Below are 18437 nucleotides of genomic sequence, written 5' to 3'. Positions count from 1 at the left end.
GATACATCGATCTACCCGCAATAGCTGAGTGTTACTCGAAGCGGTCATCGGACGGTATTGCACCTAAGCCTTGACCATCTTGGTTCCGACGGCAGGCGCCGCGGGTTGGATGACAAGGCTCACACGGCTTCGCGTTTCCGGAAGAGAGACCAATCTCGACTGACGGAGTGTTCGAAATCGAACGAGGCCGCCAGAACGGGACATGTGGTCGCCAACGGGTGGATCAGGTCGCAGTCGCTAGCAACCGTACTGCATGTGCGAAGGCTGGGGTCGCTGCAGCAACTCGTCTTGAACGTCCCAACGCCTCGATACCACACTTCCACACTTCCAGCGCTGGCAAACTTCGACAGCACCAAGGCTCATTGTCGCATGCGTCGCGCTTCCGCGGTAGATGGTCGCCGCGGGGCATGACCGATCTCAGCACGCGGGTGGTCAACGGTCTGCTCTCGCGAAATGAGGTGAAGTCGCCCAAATCTCGACTAAAGCGGGCACCTGCGGGAGCGAGCACACAGGAAGTGGCCCCCTGCCAATCACTCGCCAATCGTCGTCGAACGGCTGCGTTTCACGTATCACTGCAAACACGCGACTATACACCTTCAACACGCAGCTCTTCTGCATAACGACCATCATATTGACTGCCACGTCGCCAACATCCACCTCCTCCACCACCTCGTTCTCCTCCGCACGCGCACCGTGGAACCTGTCAACGGAAAAGGCCCCCACCGCAGCTGTGGAGTCGATGCAGGAAGCCAATCTATTTCCCGGCTCCTTCCTCCGCAACCTTCCTTGGCAATCCCTGTCCAGGAACCAGGGTCAAACCTCCAAGGAAGTTGGCAGCAGAGCAACACCCGATACGCTGCTCGAATTGATTCGCGCGTGTGTGAGCAACGTGTTTACGCGTTCGGTGTACCGATTTGAAGAGGAGAGGATCTGCCGGACCGGACGATGGTCATCGAAAGAAATCTGTGCGATGCTTGGAGGTGATCTTGGAGATGATATTTTCGTCGACGTCCGCATCCTCCGCGTTCTGGGAATGGAGAAGGAAAGAAATTATCGCAACTCGCAGCGTATTCCCGACTTGATTGGGAGTGCGATGGTCATCGAACGGTCGCATGGCGTGCGCGTCGACGGAGGCTTTCAGCGCACAACTTTCGGCGAATCTCTTCCTCAATCCGGATGCGCTGGTTACAAATGCCTCAAAGTCTCTGCGCCCACCGTCACAACTCAATCGTGGACTCACAATCTGGGGAAGAAAGGTTTGCTGTTTGAAATCTTGGTTGAGGCGTTGTGAGACTTGCACTTCCGCATGCATGGCTGCAGTAGCCGGAGAAGTCTCGCAGATCGCGCAACTTCACTCCCAGCCACAGGTACAGGCACCACACGTCACACTTCCCGACAACGAAGAACATCTAGACATCCACGAGGCATGGACTATCTACGGCTCCAAACCCTGCTGCCACGCCGCCCTCTTCACTCTGGTCGCCCTTGGTGCGTAATAAATAGCCTGCCTCGAAATTCTCCAGGATATCCCTCTTACCATTGGCGCCAGTGTTCCACACACAGGCCCCATAGATCCCCAGCTCGCAGATGACGCCGCCACTCTGTAACTCGCCATTGCGGAATATGGTATTGCTCTGCGCGGGCGGCTCGATCATCTCCATCAGAATGTACGCCGGCCAATGCGACTCAGGCAAATCTTTCAGGAACCCCGGAATCGCCTTGCGGTAGATGTTGTTACCGCCGCCCTCCCGCTGCGGCTTCAGCACATAGCGGGTCGCGCTTGCGGGATCGATCGCCAGCTTGCGCGCTTCGTTACCAGCTTCGCTCTTGTCGAGCGGGTAGATGGGTGCAAACGTCTCCAGTACCGCCGCCGCCTGCTGCTGGTCTGGCAGGAAACGTGCCAGATGGGGCGAGTGCGGCGTGGCCAGCACCTGTTGGACCTTCTTCGTTCCGGCCAGCTGAGTCAGTGCCGTGGGACACTTGATGGCCGCGCTGCGTTCGATCTGCAGCCTCGCATCCCAGTGCGATTGATCCTTGTAATCTGATGGCGTGTAGCCTGCTCTGAAATAGACCACGGTGACTTCGTATTGCTTGCTGGGAGTGTGAGGTGGTGTGTAAATGAGCTTTCTATTCTTGTCGAGCTTCGTTTCCTGAAGCACCCGGTCGAATAGTATGCGGAAGGTACGCACGCCGTGATTGTTGTTTAATGCGTATTCCAGGTGTCGTTGATCGAAGACGTTTCGCTCGGGATCTTGCACGAGGAAGAGCACGCAGGTAGAGAAACCATCGGCTGATGGTCCATACGCTTCGTGTGCTTTGGCCATGCCTTTTGCTAAAGATGGCACAGAGCTGCTCCCAGGAAGAGATGAAGTGTTGATCAAGGAAGAAAGCTCGTCTGGGTATGCATCGATTGCAAGTAGATGTTGATGAAGACCGGATACCTGACTTGAGAGACCGCCGAAAGACGAAGCAATGGTGTTGAACTCCACCTGCTTGACAGATGGTTTTGAGGCATTGGACTGGTCTACGTGAACCATGTAGTCGGATCGAAAGAGGCCCAAGGCAAGGGACTGGTAGAATTAGCAAAGATGGAACGTATCGATCTATAGGGGCAAGTACCTGAGCGTATCCCTCTTCCTTCACAGCAAGATGTACTTTCCAGAGACCAGCCATGAAGTCGTCGATCTCCACAAGTCTAAAGAAAATCGTCAGCTGACAGGAGATCAAAGCAATACGAAGTGATGAATAAGTGAGAGGCACATGATGGGGTCAAAGGTGTCTGTTCAAGCAGCACATGCGCTGTCCTGCCTCGCCATCCCATCTTCACAAGACATCTGAAAGAATACCTACTCCTCAACAATCCCCCTCAACCATCCCTCATCGCCAGCAATGGCCGAGTAGAGCTCATTATACGCCCTGGCCACCGACCTCGCCTGCTCGAAACACACCCTTGGAAACAAGCTCGGGAAGGTCGTCACCGGCGCAGTCGTCGCCAGCGCTCCAGCGGGATCCTGTTCTGGGGATACATAGGATGGTGCTGGTCGTACTGCTAATCCATGGGCGATTGACCAGTCCTTGAGGTTCGAGAGGAGGTATTCTTTCTGCGCTGGGTTGAGGTCCGGTGGGTATGGGGGGTACATTTTGGACGAGGGGAGGATTGCAGGATCTCCTCCTGTCAAGGCGATATTGGCTTAAGTGTTGTTGTTAAGGTAAGGATATCTATCCCACTTTGATGGCGGCCTTGTCGTGATCGTTGTGGGTCTCGAAACTTTTGGTGGGGGCCTTTCGACTTCGCGACTTCACGTAACGGCTGCAGTACACGCCGGGAACTATTTCACCACGCAACAACGTCGCAGAGGCTGCGCATCGGATTTGACGGTTCTGGACGTATCGGAAGCCTGATAAAACCATTTCAGAATTCTCTGATATCTCGCGCACCATCCACACCAACCTCGAACCCAACACCAAAGGCAGGTCCCACGATCGATTACACGAACGAACACACGCGACCCCGGTTTCCTCGTCTTTCCCAATCGAACTCTCTGCGATGCTGTGAGCTTCTGGAATATGCGAGGAAGAGAAGCGGTGACTGGAAGCTGGCCACTTGAGACAGCACGTCAAGAGTGGCCTCCTTTCAACATTCACGCACCATTGAGGAAGCGCCAGAGGAGGACGTGAATCAGTTTGAGGGGCGGACGAGTATGAGAAATATAGCAGGAGGACTGCCGCTGTTTTCAGTGCTTCGATTTGGGGGGAGGAGAAGAGGGAAGACAGGACAAGACTGTGCCGCAAGATTCCACTGGGCGGCCCCAGACAGCACCAACAAAGCACACTCGTGTTGGGAAAGGTGCTGCAGAAGTTCTTGCTGTGCCACAGAGCTGAGGACTGGAAGACGATTCAGTCCTTCACTGGGGGACTTGAAGGACCTGGGGCACGATCTTCTGTTCGTTGCGAGCCCGATCTTGAGTCCCAACTTGACGGTGTCTCCATTCACTTGCTTCCGCAGGTCACCTGACGCTCTGTATTTCTACTGCCTCTTTTGCCGCTCTTCGCTCGCATCTGCAAATCTCTTGACACGCACTTGTCGCAGCATTTCGATACGAGTGTCGCAAAGCAGCTCGTCACGGATATCAACGACGACGGAACATTGTGCTCTCGTCATTGCAACGGCATCTGCTCACCTTCAGGCCTCTTATAACGCCCACGACCTCAGTTCGGCGACACGACCTCGAGACGCTCTTTCCTCGACCTCACGGGAAGCACCACGTGACCTCGCGTCTTTTCGCGACAACCAGGCGTCAACACTTCCAAACCCACCAACTTCAAACAACAACTTCAAAGAGCTTTACGAGAGCACACACACAGCAATAACTCGAGTGGCACGCCGGCCATGGACGGCAATCCACTCTCGTGGACCGTCTCGCAGGTAGCAGACTTCTTCCGACACCACGCTGCTCGCTACCTCAGCGACCGCCCAAATCTGCGATTACCGGACCTCGACATCTTCGTGCAGTCCCTCGAAGAGAATGATATTGATGGAGACCTTCTGCTGAAGTCGGTTGACAACGCCGTTCTGCGTGACGAGCTCGAAGTGCCAACTTTCCGTGCACGATCTGCCATCATACATTGCATTGCCAAGCTTCGAGAAGCCTCTGACTCCCCACCGCATGCTGCTACTGTTGTTGGATCCGAGCCTACCCCGCAGACGCCGAACTCGATCAATGGACTATCGCACCCGAATGCATCAGACCCTGAGCCTCCCCCTGCTCTTACCCCGGGCGAAAACGTGCGAGTTGGTGAAGTGGAAGTCCAGGACGGACGTGGCAAGAAGCGACGTAAGCTCGACCTTACTGCTCTATCGACAACTCAACCAACGAACTCCCTTGCAACTCGGCAAAGCGGGCTTCAGCAAGTGTTGCCCGCCAGCGGCTACCTGTCTGACGCGAAGCTTACCGTCGACGAGCTATTTTACGGCCGAACTCCAGTCAACGCTGAGATTGGTGATCTACCACCTCAAGGTCATGACGTTATTTTAGAGCCAAATTACGAGATTGTGGTCGAATACGGAGAAGATCTTGAATCGAAGATCGCCGAACATACCAATGCTTTCTTGGAGTTCCAGCACCAGGAGCAGAATGATGGAGATTCTGTCTACGCGTATCGGCAGGTCCGACATTTCATGACCAGTTCCAATTCCAACCCGAGGATGGTCAGCCGCCGTGGAAAAGATGACCTTGCGATTGTGCCGTATCGCGAGGAGCTTGTGACTGGCAACAAAACCATTTCCGCTACCGTCATTCGACTAGACGACACCGCCGAAGAAGGTGCTATTGCTGTTCGAGAAAACAATGCTTTGTTGGACGACGACGTGGATCCGATTCGCCTGGAGCAGGAGTCCAACGAGGGTGAATGGGATTTCTTGCCCAAGAAGTGGCGCCAAGACGACGACGAAGTACTTTCAGAGTTACGCCAGTCAGACGATGGGAGTGATGGTATGTCATCTGGCCTCATTCGCGAGATCGAAGAGGAGGCAGCCGAGCTCGACCAGCTGCGTCGTAACACCATTGGTGAAAAAGGGGCTGGCGAGATTGTGGACGATGCGATTGTGAAGATGGTCGCAGAATGGAAAGAGACGCTGCCGAAAAAGGAGGAGAAGCATGCCTGGAGAGTTTGGAAGAAGATGAAGGGGAGCAGAACTCTCCGGCAACAACTCATCGAGGCCTCCCACGACCGCATACGCATTCTCAACAAGCGCCTAGCAAAGCAGAAGGAGAACATCCTCCGCACTGAATGGCGTAAGGAGAACGAAATTCGTGAGCAGTGTGAGGCTATGAGGCCCTCTGTCATGGATCGTGAGGAGGAGCGCTGGCAGATATGCGTTTGGGGTAGGAGACAAGAACCACATCACGTTGTCCGGCACGGCCAACATGGAGCGCCCAAGGGCAATATGGATGCGGGGAACCACCAGCGAGTAATTGTGCACGCCAACGACCGCATCAGCGTATCTCCACCTCCTATTCAGGAAGATGACGAGGATCTGGTGCCAGAACGTGTCCATACACTGATGGACGGCGACGAGAACGGCGAAGACGACCCAGATGACGACATGATGTACGCAGACGACGGACACAGCTTTGATGGTGGTGATGAAATGGAAGACGCAGATTCACCCATGGCGGACGTGATTGAGCCGTCACCACCACTTGTCTTTGGATCTCCATCACAGCTACCCTTCGATCAACCCAGGGGTGACAGCGATGCTACGGCTTCACCACGCAACCGCATTCAGGATTCGCCCAAAGATGACACCGAATCGGAGAGTGAATCGCTGACTGACATGGCAACTCTACTTTCGCAGCGCCCGAAACGCGAACCTCCGTCACAATCTAGGGTTGCGAAGGAATCGAACAGTCGCGAGCAGCCCATTGAGATCTCTTCAGACTCTCATTCAACGCCTGCGTCGAAAAACAAGCAGAAGAAAGGCGGGGCTGGCAAGGGAATGTCCAACGGGTTTCCAGACCTAGCAAACGGCGCGCAGGTTGAGTCTTGGGACATTGAAGAACTGGTAGACGATCGTGACCATCGCCGTCTTTTAATCAAGTTGCTCTTCGACGCAGGAAGCGACAAACGACAGCAAATCAGCGATAGCGTCCGGCGAATGGGTACCTTCAACACCGAGCTCAAAAAGGCCATCAGTATACTGCAGCATGCCTTCAAAGCAGCTGAAAGTGAGAACGGCTCTACGACACCAATCTATTGTGCCAGATTGTTTCTGGCATATCTCTTTCTTGCGCCTGAGACAATGCAAGGCCAACCCCCAGCAAACGTCTTACCGAAAGCCTACATGAACGATTCTCAGCTCAACCTGTTCTCTCCATATCTTAAGTCAGTACTGGAGAAGCCGTTACTCTTCAAACACCCAAAGCCGGAGCCTATATCAAGTGCAAAGTCGAAGGCTTCATCCGGAGACGGCTCACGTGTAATATCGCTTTTGGACTCAGAAGACGACGAAGACGACCCACTACAGGATACGCCCAGCAAGAAGAAAAGGAAGAACGTCATGCTCAGCGAAAAGGGTCAGCAGTCGCAGATCCAAGCTTTCGACAGGCAAGACAGGTTCAAGGAACTCCAGCAGCAGTCATCAAGCCAACAGCAACTGCAGGCTATGATCCAGAACGACCCAAGTAGATCGCACATCCAGATCAACATCCTAAAAGGTGAAGATGAGGACGATATCTTCGTCGACAAGCGTATTGCCAGAGACATGAAAGAGCATCAGGTCACCGGCGTGCAATTCATGTGGCGAGAGCTCACGGCCTCTGGTGCTGACGATGCCCAGGGATGCATCCTAGCACATGAACAAGGCCTTGGCAAGACAATGCAGGCGATTGCGGTACTTATTGCCGTTGACGAAGCTGCACAGTCCGAAAATCCGCGCATCAACGAACAATTGCCTCCCCATTTGCGACCGGAGGACATGGATGGACGCCAGCTGCGCGTTCTCATCTTGGTCCCGGCTGCGTTAATCCAAAACTGGCGCGCTGAGTTAGACAAGTGGGCCCCGAATAAGTTTCCAAACGTCTGGTCGATTGAATCTGTTCCCTCCAAGAACCACCTGGGCATTCTTGACGAATGGCATAGAATTGGAGGAGTGATGCTTATGGGCCACGAGATGTTCCAAAAGAAGATCACAAGAAAGGAGGGCAAACAGGTGCTGTTAGCCGCAGAGGGTCGAATGGCAGAGGTACTCTTGGACCCAGGTCCAGACATCGTTGTCGTTGATGAGGCTCATCGAATGGCGAATCCGAAGTCTCAACGAACGATTGCCGTGAACCAAGTTCGAACCGAGAGCAGATTGGCTTTGACAGGCACACCAATGTCCAACGAGGTGCAGGAGATCTACTCAATCGTCTCATTCGTCGCGCCGGACTACCTTGGAGGCTCCGACTGGTTCAGCGCGCAATTCGCCTTACCGATCAAGGAGGGAAATGGAAAGGACAGCACCGCATATCAGCGACGCAAGGCGGCCTTGAAATTGAACGTGCTCCACAAGCAAATCGAGCCCAAGGTCAATCGAGCGGACATCACCGTGCTCAAGGGTTCTCTTACAGCAAAGGTCGAGTTTGTCATTACCTTGCCTCTTACGTCAGTACAACAAGAGGCGTACACGAAGTATGTGCAGCACTTGGTTGGCGAGGGCAAAACAAAGGACGCGGCTCAAGTCACGTTGTTTGGATATCTCTCTGTCCTGACACTGCTCATGAATCATCCCATTGCTTTCAAGCGCAAGATGCTTTCACCTGGACATCCCAAAAAGAAGAGTCGAAAATCACGAGCCGTCAGCACCTCTGATTCGGACAGCGGCGATGCTTCTCCAGCTCAAGAACAGAAAGACGACAACGATGATGCGGGCGATAGCATTCGTACCTCTGGATTCACAGAAGATGTCATCGCTCAGATTATATCACACGTTGAAGACAGAATCGATGCTGACTTGTCCACCAAGACGGCGATGGTAATGGAGATTGTTCGCCGCTGCAAGGAAATTGGCGACAAGATCCTCATATTCTCGCACAGCATACCGTCACTCGACTATCTCGGCGAGCTTTTTCAAATGTCTGGAGTCGACTTTGTCCGCATTGACGGCTCAATGTCAAACAAGGCCCGTGATGATGCCCTGAAGGCCATGCAGAGCGGGAAGCGGGATGTGATGTTGATGTCCACCAGAGCTGGAGGAGTTGGACTCAATATCCAGATTGCCAACCGTGTGATCATTCTTGATTCAAGCTTCAACCCGACACACGAGAAGCAGGCAATCAGCCGTTCGTACCGTCTTGGTCAGAAGAAGCCCGTCTTTGTCTACCGCTTCTCTGTGGGTGGCACATTCGAGGACTTTCTCTACAACAAGCAGATGTTCAAGGAGCGCCTCAACAAAGGCGTCGTGGACAAGATCAGTACCAAGAGAATCGCCAGCATCAACTCGAAGCATGCCATTCGTGAGCCTACGGTTGTCGAGCAGTTGCCACTGGAAGATTCTCTTGGCAAGGATGCCGTGCTCGATGGCATTGTCAGCGACTACTGGGAGCAGGCGAAGGAGTCTGGCGAGGACAATATCATAGTGAGGCAACTTGCGACAATGGAGGTCTTGCAAGAGGAAGTGGTGGATGTCGACGTACCACTCACAGAAGAAGACAAGCGCGTGGCCGAAGAAGAGCAGCGCATGGCCGAAGCAGAGTTTCAAGAGGGTCGCAACGCTGTGAGAGGGAAGAGGGGTGGTGCTGCGCCGAATCTTGGTGCTATGAGACCTCCAAACTCCACAGCACCTGTTCAGAGTAGACGACAGCAGTCAGGAAACGCGAGCGGCCGGCCTTCTGTGGACAACGGGATCAACGGACTCCCTACTGCAACGCAACCTGGACCGTCGCAACCTCAGTCGAGCATCGTGAGGCTGCCAACTGGCCAACCTCGACCGAGTGCGCCTGCAATTCACGGGTTGCCTCTGCCGCCGCCGCAGTAAGTCCAAGGGGAGGGACGTATCGAAAGTGTAGAACATCGAAGGGAGACGTGCTTCAGGAGCTCCAGTCATAGCTTACAAGGGGCAGTTGGGCGATTGGGGCGTGGGTTTGACGAGTTGATGCATTTGCTTTTTTCCAGCACGAGATACCCAATTGCAGTTTGATAGATGGCTCTACGAAAATGCACAGTACTTGATTCAATATCTCTCCCAGTCAAGTGTTTGGTGAATGACCTCGAGTTAATAGTTCTCTTCCATGTGATCGAGACCCTGTGGCATGAACCTTGTCTTCACATGCAGCAACTTTGCCGAGAAAGTGGAGACGTCTGGCGTGTGGGCTGCCGGACTGTGAATTGAAATCATTCTTTGCCCACACCACTACTACTCTGCCAACTACCACTCCATACTACAACACACCACAAACATGGAGCGGATGGACACTCGAGAAGACGATGACTTCCGGGCCAGATCAGAAGCATTCATCTCTTGGCTCGAACAAAATGGAGCAACGATATCCGACAAGATCGAATTGGCTGATCTGAGACAGCAAGGTGCTGGACGGGGCGTTGGTATGTAGTCGATTCGTCATGGCAGAAGTACGTCTGCGTCCTTAAGCTGACGTTCGACAAAGTTGCAACACAAGACCTCGCCGAAGACGAAGAACTCTTCAGCATCCCACGCTCATCGATCCTCACCACCGAAACCTCGACGACTCCAACCGACGCCCTCCAAGAGATCGACGACCCATGGCTGTCCCTGATAGCCACCATCGTGCTCGAATACCTCAAAGGCACACCATCGCCCTGGAAACCGTACTTCGACATCCTCCCCGAAAATTTCGACACCCTCATGTTCTGGACCGACGACGAGCTCAAATCCCTCGAGGGCAGCGCGGTCGTGAACAAGATAGGCAAAGAAGGAGCCGACGAGACATTCACAGAACAATTAATCCCCGTAATCGGGAAAGTCATCAAGAAAGAGTCCCTCCCGGGTCTGAGCAACGAACAGCTCCTCGCACTGTGTCACAGAATGGGATCGACAATCATGTCCTACGCCTTCGACCTCGAGAACCCTGCCAAGAACCGCGAAGACGGCTGGGAAGAGGACTCGTCCGACGGCGAGGGGGAAGAAGGAGCCGTCCTCCCTAAAGGCATGGTCCCCATGGCGGATATGCTCAATGCCGACGCCGATAGGAACAATGCTAAACTCTTCTACGACGACGACAAGGTCGTTATGAAGACCCTCAGAACCGTCAAAGCCGGCGAAGAGCTCTATAATGATTTTGGGTCACTGCCGCGAGCGGATCTGCTCAGGAGGTATGGGTATGTGACGGAGAATTACGCCAAGTACGATGTTGTGGAGATTCCTGCCGAGTTGATTAGGGAGAAGGCGAAGGATCTCTTCAAGCTTGGTGAGAAAGACCTCGACGAGAAGTGGGAGTACCTCGACGAACAAGGCGTTCTGGACGACGGGTACGACGTCTCGCGATCTGGGAGTGAAGATGGACAGTTTCCTGAAGAGCTTGGCGTTTTGATCAATCTTCTCGCGACGCCGAAAGCCGAGTTCGACAAGTGGAAGAAGAAAGAGAAGCTGCCCAAGGCGGATTTGACGAGTGAAGCAAAGAAGTTGCTGCGAACGATTTTGGTCTATCGATACGCCATGTACCCCGAAGCTGGAGCGACGATCGACAGCGACGACCGACGACATCAGATGGCCGTGCAGGTTATCCAAGGCGAAAAGGAGGTTCTGCAAGAAGCTGTCGCTGCTGTCACGGACTCGACTACTGGCAACAAGCGATCAGCAGATACTCTGGAAGACGAAGCCGCCGCGATTCGACAACCAGCAAAGAAATAGAAGACGGCCGCTCTGCGATATAGTACAACGTCGTTCTTCTTCTGCGGGTATCTCGGCTATCCTAACAAAACAACATCTAACAAAACAAGAATCGCTCAGCAACAACAATCGTCAAAAAGTTCGACACCGACAGAACAAGGCTCATCAGCTCGAACTGCCACCAGTCGCTTGCGCCTGAGGTGGCGGATTGGGCTGCGAGTGAGCGGCAGACGATGCTGCTTGTTGCGGCTGCTGTGGTTGTTGCGCACCGGCCATCATCGCGGTCTGATCTCCACTAGGCCACTGTCTTCGCTCCATGCCATCCGGGCCAGGTCGAGCACGGCTGTTCAGCGCGCATCTATAATCGAACGTCTTGGCATCCGATACAGGGAAGTAATCCTCCACTTCATCATCGCTGTCAGAGTCAGATACAACGCCTCTTGCTATGAGGCCTTTCGGACGGGCTTTGCGCATTTCCAGATGCAACCGACCTCCTCGACCGCGGCGAAGACGAGCAGCTGGATGGCCATTGCGTTTGGCAAAAGCGGTATTGTCGTCAAAGAAGCCCTCCACCGAACACGGCGGAGGAAAGAAGAATGAAAACTGCTGTTCTGCACCTGGCAAGGTATCCTGCAGAGGCTTCGGATCCACCATATCGATATCACCATCACGGTCCTGCGAGCTCCTAGAAGGCAGTGACGGCGGTGGTGTGGGATATCCAGTACCTTCGGGAGACAGGAAGCCCCATTTGAGGTTTGACTCGTCCGGCTCTGGTGGCGGCGTGAGGGGATTCCACGTCTTGTCCTCCCAGTGCTGGTTCCACCGACGGTGCTGCTCTTTGCGACTCTCAATCGTATGGTTGACATGGGCTTCTGCTTCAGCTTGCCGGTCAGACAGGAGATCAAGGTCAGAGTCTGGTGCCGAACGATCTCCACCCGAACGCAGCCTAAGCGTGGGTGGTCGCTGGCCATCAGGTCTTGCCTTTGGCTTGGGCACAGGCTGTGAAGAAAGGTCAGCGGCGTTGAAGATGGACACACGACGAGGTAAGCGTACCTTTTGATTGACGAGCAACTCTTCGTCCTCGCCCTTTTCGCCAATGATGTTCTTGGCAATCTTGACATCTTTGAGTTGCTTGCGCTGCTCAAAGACTTTGCGAGAGATGTCGAGGTTGTCAGCGTTGAGTTTCTCACGCTCTGTGATCATCTGCACAAGCTGCCGTGCCTGCTCAAGCTCTAACCGCAGCTTCTTGATCTTCTCCACCACCTGGGCATCGCGACCTCTGGTTTTTCGAGTCTGCCGCACTTCACGCCGTCGGAAACAGACATACGGGTCCGCATCGTCAGCTTCGTTGGTTGTGTCGAGTACCCGAACCTTGATGGTGGGCATCAACGAGCGGCTGCCCTTTCGGACTGTCCAATACTGGTATATCGGCTTCAAAAACCGCTGTGCTGCTTGGGACAAGGAAGCTTCTTCGCGATGCTGCTCCATCTCCTCGAGACTGAGTACTGGGGCATCATCGAGATTGGCAAAAGGCTGCATTCGGGCGCTGGATTCCTCGAAGAAGTTCATCACCTCTTCGAACGTGTCCTCCGAACACTGGCTGGACTTATCCTTCAGAGGCTGGCCGTTGACATCTTTGCCATCGTTCAGCTGCTCCAGGAACTTTGCGTCATCCTCATTCATGCAATACGTGATGCCGATACAGTCTTCGACCGTGGAACTGAAACGAATATACGTCGCAGGTGGCGATCTGAAGGCTTTGGGATACAGCTCGTCATATTTGACGCCTTTTGCCTCAACGGCATCGGGTGTTGGAATGTAGCTCTGCTGAGTTGATGCACCTAGTACGGCGGCACGCTCTGCATTGATTACCGCTTGCAAGTGGTATTCCTATGGTGGTCAGTCTTGATGAATGGCAGGTAAGCGAACGATGAATACTTACGCCTTCTTCGCCTTTTTCGACGCCAGTCTCGACTTGGGGCGTATGCCGCTGGCCATCGTCGTCGACAGCGTCTTGCACATCCTGCTCGCGAATTATGCGCAGCGCCTGCTTGGTGTTGAGCTTGCGCTGTCGTACATTGCGAGCGACATGATTGCGCGTGGACATGTTCGGGTGCTGTCAAGATCGCGCATGCGTAGCCGACAGACCGTGCCCGCACAGCTGAGCACGGAAACACGGGCGCAAGTTGCAGAGATTTTCAGCGCGGCGACATGAAAAACCGCCCGGAAATCGCCCACAACACGCTCGGAATTCCCGGAAAACTCGAGGATATTCGAAACTGGCGCTCACGAGTATCGTGTGTGAAGCGCTTGATGATGGGCGATGGGGGTGGGTGGCAGGCTGACGAGATGGTCGGTCGCGGCGGGCAAGGGGGCGGTTGTTGTCTGATGTGAGTCGACTCCCAATACATCATAAGCGTCGTCGCTAAGCCTAATTGAGCCGCTCGATCTTAGGCTGAACCTTGTTCTCCAGCCACTCTGCTCGTCTTTCTTTAACGCCTCCGTCACATGTTGGGAGACGTTTCCTTCATTTCATTCACCTCACTTTTTTTTTCTTAGCTTGTCTCGTCAATTCGACTTGACGTGTACTCTCTTCTAGTAATGGGAAAACGATTACTAAAACTCTCCACTCAATTCGTCTACGTTTCTGCTGCTTCTAGTAACCTGTGGCTGTTCCATGGATGTCAACATTCCAGAGCCGTGGACGAAACATGGGGAAGACCCTACGCTAGAACATCATACAGCTGCCTACTGACATGTGAGTCTCGGCTCGTTAGGCTCGATGATCCGACCAACGAAGAAAGCCATTCAGATCAATACACTCGTCGATCCGCTCAACGTGGGACGGATGGCATCGTCAATCATCTCTCCGATTGTCAGCGCGACCGAGCTCTGAGTAGTACCCTGGACTGCTTAGATAGCTTACAAGTCTTGGAGATGGTTCCACTTTGAGCGGAAGAGCGAGGATAGCAACAAATATCACAGCAAGAATGGGTGTGATCGCAAGCTCGATGGATTACACAACACGATACGCTGGTTGAGGCGAATCAAGCGATCTATATTCCAACTCACATACCCTTCCCCCATCCCTTCCTTCCCACTACGCCTCCATCCCTTCCATGTCCATCCCCTCAGGCCAAACCCTCCCAACCGCCTCCACAACCCCCATCGGCGTCGTACTAAACCCAAACCTCACCCCCTCCCCTGCTCAAATTCACGACTTTCTCAAACAACTCCGTCAACTCTACGTTCCCTCTCAACCCGAAGCCGATCACGATGCCGTCCCAGCCCGGTTGGCTTGTTAGGAGTTGTTTGAGGCGGAGGAGGGAGTCGTTCGGGTCGGAGGGGTTGAGGTCGAGTTTGGTGCAGGTGAAGCCGAGAGAGGAGAGGGTGGAGGTTTGGGAGGCGACGGCGGCTTTGATGGTTGAGGGGGTGAGATTGGAGTCGGTTGTTGTTGTGGTGGATGGTGGCGGTGGGGAGGTCGGGGCGTATTTGCCTAGGCCGAGGAGGAGGAGGGTTTTGGGCATTGTGTTGCTTTGCTGGAAAGATGCGTATTGGATCGGACTTGTGCGCGTTGGCGTTTTGCTTTCTTTGATCGTATGGAATTCTGGATGCCAGCACCATAGAGGTGGACGACTGTCCCTCTTATATGCTCCGACTCTTGCCGCATCTTGTCGACTTCGCCTCAAGTGCTCTTGCCTTGCCCTTCTAATTCTTCTTTCCTCTACACTGAGACGTTCACCGGCCAATAACTTGCCCGAAGAGCTCGGATCGCATTCTTCTACACCGAACGTGCTTTTAGCCTTTCGTCCCAAAACGACGCTCCCCTCGCTTTCCAGTTCCCCTTTCGGAAGTTTCCTCGCCCATAGAAAAGCGGTATATCACCTCTATTGAGAACTACGTCGAGCAACGAGAATTCAGTCCGAAATTGCGTTTCTACACTGCCTTCACGGGACATCTGTACGGATATTCTCATTGACCGGCCTAGACACTCCGAACGAAAGAAGCCATACGACTCTTACTCTCAACTCCCTCCCACAACCTCCCGAACCCACTCCGCAACCTGTCCCGCCACAATCTTCCCATGCGCCCTCTCCAACGAAAAGCAGTGGTCCATCCCGTGCCTGTCAACGACCATCGTCGGCCGACCCCCCTGCCCCGCCCCATCCACCCTCCTCGCCCTCTTCTCAATCACCCGGTCCCGCGACGAATTATCAACCCAATAATCATCCCTTCCCCAGTAAAAGAACAACTTCGTCCGCGGCGAAGCAGCCGATGCCTTCACGGACGTTTCGGTGATGTCGATGTCGGGGTCCGAAGCGCCCCAGACGTTCGAAGGGTGCCATTTGTCGTGCTGGATTTGGCGCATTTCGTCAGCGGCGAGGTGGATTGTTTGGCGGACGCCGAGGGGGGAGTGTAGGAGGGCTGCAGTGATGGCTGTGTTGGCGGAGGAGGGGTTGGAGCCGGGGGTGAGCTCCGCGGGCCAGTTCCAGATGCGGATGGGTGAGATAAGGGTGGTGAGGAGAGTTGCGAGGAGCCAGGCGGCCCATTGCAGGCCGGGGATGGCGAGGACCCACTGGAGAGGAGAAGGATCAGTATAGAGACCGAGACGGAGATGGGATAGGAGTGTAGAACTTACCTTCATAACCTTCCCCTTCGGACTCTTCACAATATCCACCACAGTCGGAAACAAACAAACCCCACTCACAACCTCCCACTTCGCCGTCTTCTCCAAACCCTTGCCCTCCCCAGCAATCTCCCTCTGCCACCAATCCACCACCTCCATCAACATATACGACCCAACAGAATGCCCCACAAGCACGACCTTCAGCGGCTCCGCATCGTCGTCGACCCGATCGTTATACCGCCTAACAGCTTCGTTGAGCCGGAACTTCACGCCTTCAATTTGCTGGTACAAATCAAACGGCGGTCCATCTCTCATACAAACCGGCCAGCTCTCGTCGCGAGATGAAGGCCAGCTGGCTTGGAGTTCGAAACCGGCGAGGGAGTGGCCATACGTTGTGATGTGAGGGATACGCTCTTGTAAACTGTCCTTTCTCGCTGATGGTTGAGTGACCGGGCCATCGTTGGTGAGGTCTTTGTGGAGATCCGAGAGGAAGTCGCGATAGTATTCTACCACGCCTGGGTTGCCTGGCAGGAAGAATATCAGAAGGCGTTTGGTGTGTGGGCCGTCGCTGCGGTATTTGTATTCGATGAAGTCGGAGAGTGAGTCCGGTGGGGCCATTGTAGCGATGGAATGGATTTTTAGTCTTTCTGGTATCTTTCGATGGGAATGATGATGGGAGATGAAGTAGATAAAGAGGTTGTTGAGGCTTGAGGAAAGAGGTCTACGAAGAGGTGGCGGACGTCAGAACATTGCAGGAACGCGAGAAAGGGAAGAAAGAGATTCTGGAAGTTCCACCTACCTGTTATCGGCGTTCGATGATCTTCATGGTGTTGGACATGTTCGTTGGTAGAAAAGAAGAGACGCGGTCGTCTCTCAAGATGGACAAAGTTGTTGAGACAGACTCGACACAAGAAGTCCCGAACACGACAAAACTCTGAGACGAAGACGGCAGTCTATACATCCATACAACACAACACTTCTATTCTAGACTACAACCTCGCCATGTCCCTCTTCTCAATATACCTCTCAACATCCTCGATCGGATCAAATCCAAACGCCCACTTGAAAAACGCCGGCGATCGATAACTTGCGTTCATATCCGGCACCACTTTGTCCAACGAAATATCCTGGGTCGGCGGCGTCTTCGTCTTCTCGCCAGACTTGAGTCCATCGTCCGTTCCCTTGGTGTAGAGAACGTGATTCGACTTGGCCCAGTCTTTGATCTTGTTGACTCGCGGTTGTCGGACTTCTTGCCAGATCCGAGTTAGGGAGGGGACACCTCGGTGGAGGTGCTTGGAGAGGAGATGGGACAGTACGCCGACGTCTTCGACGATGGTGGAGAAGCCTTGGGCTGCGTCGGGAAGCATGGCGTGGGCGGAGTCACCTAGGAGGACGAGGCGTCCTTTGGGACTGATCCACTGCGGGAGGTTGGGCATCTCTGCCAGACGCCAGCGATCGCAACGTTTAGCGATTTGGAGGAACGAGGTGAGCGCTTTGCTGTAGCCTTTGAAGTAGTTTCGTACGTATTCGATGTCGCCGTTCTGGTAGCATTGTCAGTCAAGGAGTCCAACAATATAGCCATGCGATACGAACCTCATCCCACATCCTAGGATCGTCATCTCTCTCCGGAATGCCAAACGCACCGCTCAAACGATGAACGGTCTTGTTACACCTGATAACCGCATAACCACCGCCAGCTCGCTTCATCCACACAGAAAGGTCCGTGTTGTTAGCCAGCTCTCTCGCATCCGGATTTGCAAGGACCTCATCTTCTGACAGTCTGATCTGATATATCGTCGAATAGCCCGGTGCAGGCGCGGGAGCATCAGACAAGATCTTGGGGCGGAGCCGTGAAAGAAATCCATCAGCCGCGAGAAGAAGATCAGCTTCGATGACCTCGCCTGTGCTGAGATGCACTTTCGCTGTCGTATCGTCCTCCGAGACATCCGTCACTGACACGCCGAATCGAAACTTGACACCATGTTGCAGAGCATGCTTGTGGAACACCTTCTGCGCGTCCTCTCGAAAGCAGCCCCAGTCCAGATTATCATCAAAGACCATTTCGTTCTTCCGCCTCACAAAGACCTTCCCAGTTCCGCCGTCACGGTATAATGTTGCTTGGGAGACATCAGATATGTCCTCCATATCTGCTTTGAGGCCCCATTGTCGTAGGAAATACGTGGCGACAGGTCGGATCATGATGCCGCCTCCCTTTGGTTCGAACGTGGGTCGCCGCTCAAAGAGCTGTACATGATGGCCATTGCGAGCAAGGGATAGAGCAGCTACGAGGCCTCCCAGTCCGGCGCCGACGATGGCGATGTTCAATGAGCTCTTTTCTTGCATCTTTCAAAGTCGTCGCGATAAGAAAGTTGACGACGCTCTGTCGAAGAAGGCTTTGAGAGTGAAGGAATAATCCTTCGAGGGTCAGCTCGTGACGAACAACAGGTGCAGTCCATCCTAGCC

At 53.9% G+C, this 18437-nt stretch overlaps 7 protein-coding genes across 7 annotated transcripts; 2 read left to right on the top strand and 5 right to left on the bottom strand.

Moving 5' to 3' along the window:
- Positions 1 to 1409: 1409 nt before the first annotated feature.
- On the bottom strand, positions 1410 to 3140 carry M409DRAFT_70757 (uncharacterized protein; the record flags this gene model as incomplete). Its single annotated transcript, XM_033818883.1, has 3 exons — positions 1410 to 2570; positions 2620 to 2695; positions 2851 to 3140. 3 exons carry the CDS (start codon positions 3138 to 3140, stop codon positions 1410 to 1412), a joined length of 1527 nt encoding a protein of 508 aa, XP_033660756.1.
- Positions 3141 to 4390: 1250 nt separating this feature from the next.
- M409DRAFT_29676 (uncharacterized protein) lies at positions 4391 to 9517 on the top strand (the record flags this gene model as incomplete). The annotated part of the gene is made up of 1 exon (XM_033809578.1): positions 4391 to 9517. One exon carries the CDS (start codon positions 4391 to 4393, stop codon positions 9515 to 9517), a length of 5127 nt encoding a protein of 1708 aa, XP_033660755.1.
- A 421-nt stretch (positions 9518 to 9938) lies between these two features.
- On the top strand, positions 9939 to 11368 carry M409DRAFT_70755 (uncharacterized protein; the record flags this gene model as incomplete). The annotated part of the gene is made up of 2 exons (XM_033818882.1): positions 9939 to 10083; positions 10146 to 11368. 2 exons carry the CDS (start codon positions 9939 to 9941, stop codon positions 11366 to 11368), a joined length of 1368 nt encoding a protein of 455 aa, XP_033660754.1.
- A 646-nt stretch (positions 11369 to 12014) lies between these two features.
- M409DRAFT_60458 (uncharacterized protein) lies at positions 12015 to 13454 on the bottom strand (the record flags this gene model as incomplete). The annotated part of the gene is made up of 4 exons (XM_033814490.1): positions 12015 to 12022; positions 12073 to 12346; positions 12401 to 13237; positions 13290 to 13454. 4 exons carry the CDS (start codon positions 13452 to 13454, stop codon positions 12015 to 12017), a joined length of 1284 nt encoding a protein of 427 aa, XP_033660753.1.
- Positions 13455 to 14526: 1072 nt separating this feature from the next.
- On the bottom strand, positions 14527 to 14874 carry M409DRAFT_29673 (uncharacterized protein; the record flags this gene model as incomplete). The annotated part of the gene is made up of 1 exon (XM_033809577.1): positions 14527 to 14874. One exon carries the CDS (start codon positions 14872 to 14874, stop codon positions 14527 to 14529), a length of 348 nt encoding a protein of 115 aa, XP_033660752.1.
- Positions 14875 to 15371: 497 nt separating this feature from the next.
- M409DRAFT_70753 (uncharacterized protein) lies at positions 15372 to 16592 on the bottom strand (the record flags this gene model as incomplete). The annotated part of the gene is made up of 2 exons (XM_033818881.1): positions 15372 to 15923; positions 15987 to 16592. The coding sequence occupies 2 exons, from the start codon at positions 16590 to 16592 to the stop codon at positions 15372 to 15374; spliced, it is 1158 nt and encodes a 385-aa protein (XP_033660751.1).
- A 371-nt stretch (positions 16593 to 16963) lies between these two features.
- On the bottom strand, positions 16964 to 18317 carry M409DRAFT_29671 (uncharacterized protein; the record flags this gene model as incomplete). Its single annotated transcript, XM_033809576.1, has 2 exons — positions 16964 to 17515; positions 17568 to 18317. 2 exons carry the CDS (start codon positions 18315 to 18317, stop codon positions 16964 to 16966), a joined length of 1302 nt encoding a protein of 433 aa, XP_033660750.1.
- Positions 18318 to 18437: the final 120 nt, after the last annotated feature.

This window comes from Zasmidium cellare (assembly GCF_010093935.1).
Source record: "Zasmidium cellare ATCC 36951 unplaced genomic scaffold M409scaffold_54, whole genome shotgun sequence".
Taxonomy (NCBI): domain Eukaryota; kingdom Fungi; phylum Ascomycota; class Dothideomycetes; order Mycosphaerellales; family Mycosphaerellaceae; genus Zasmidium; species Zasmidium cellare.
The sequence above is the reverse complement of the archived record's forward strand: the minus strand, read 5'-3'. Positions and strand labels throughout refer to the sequence as shown.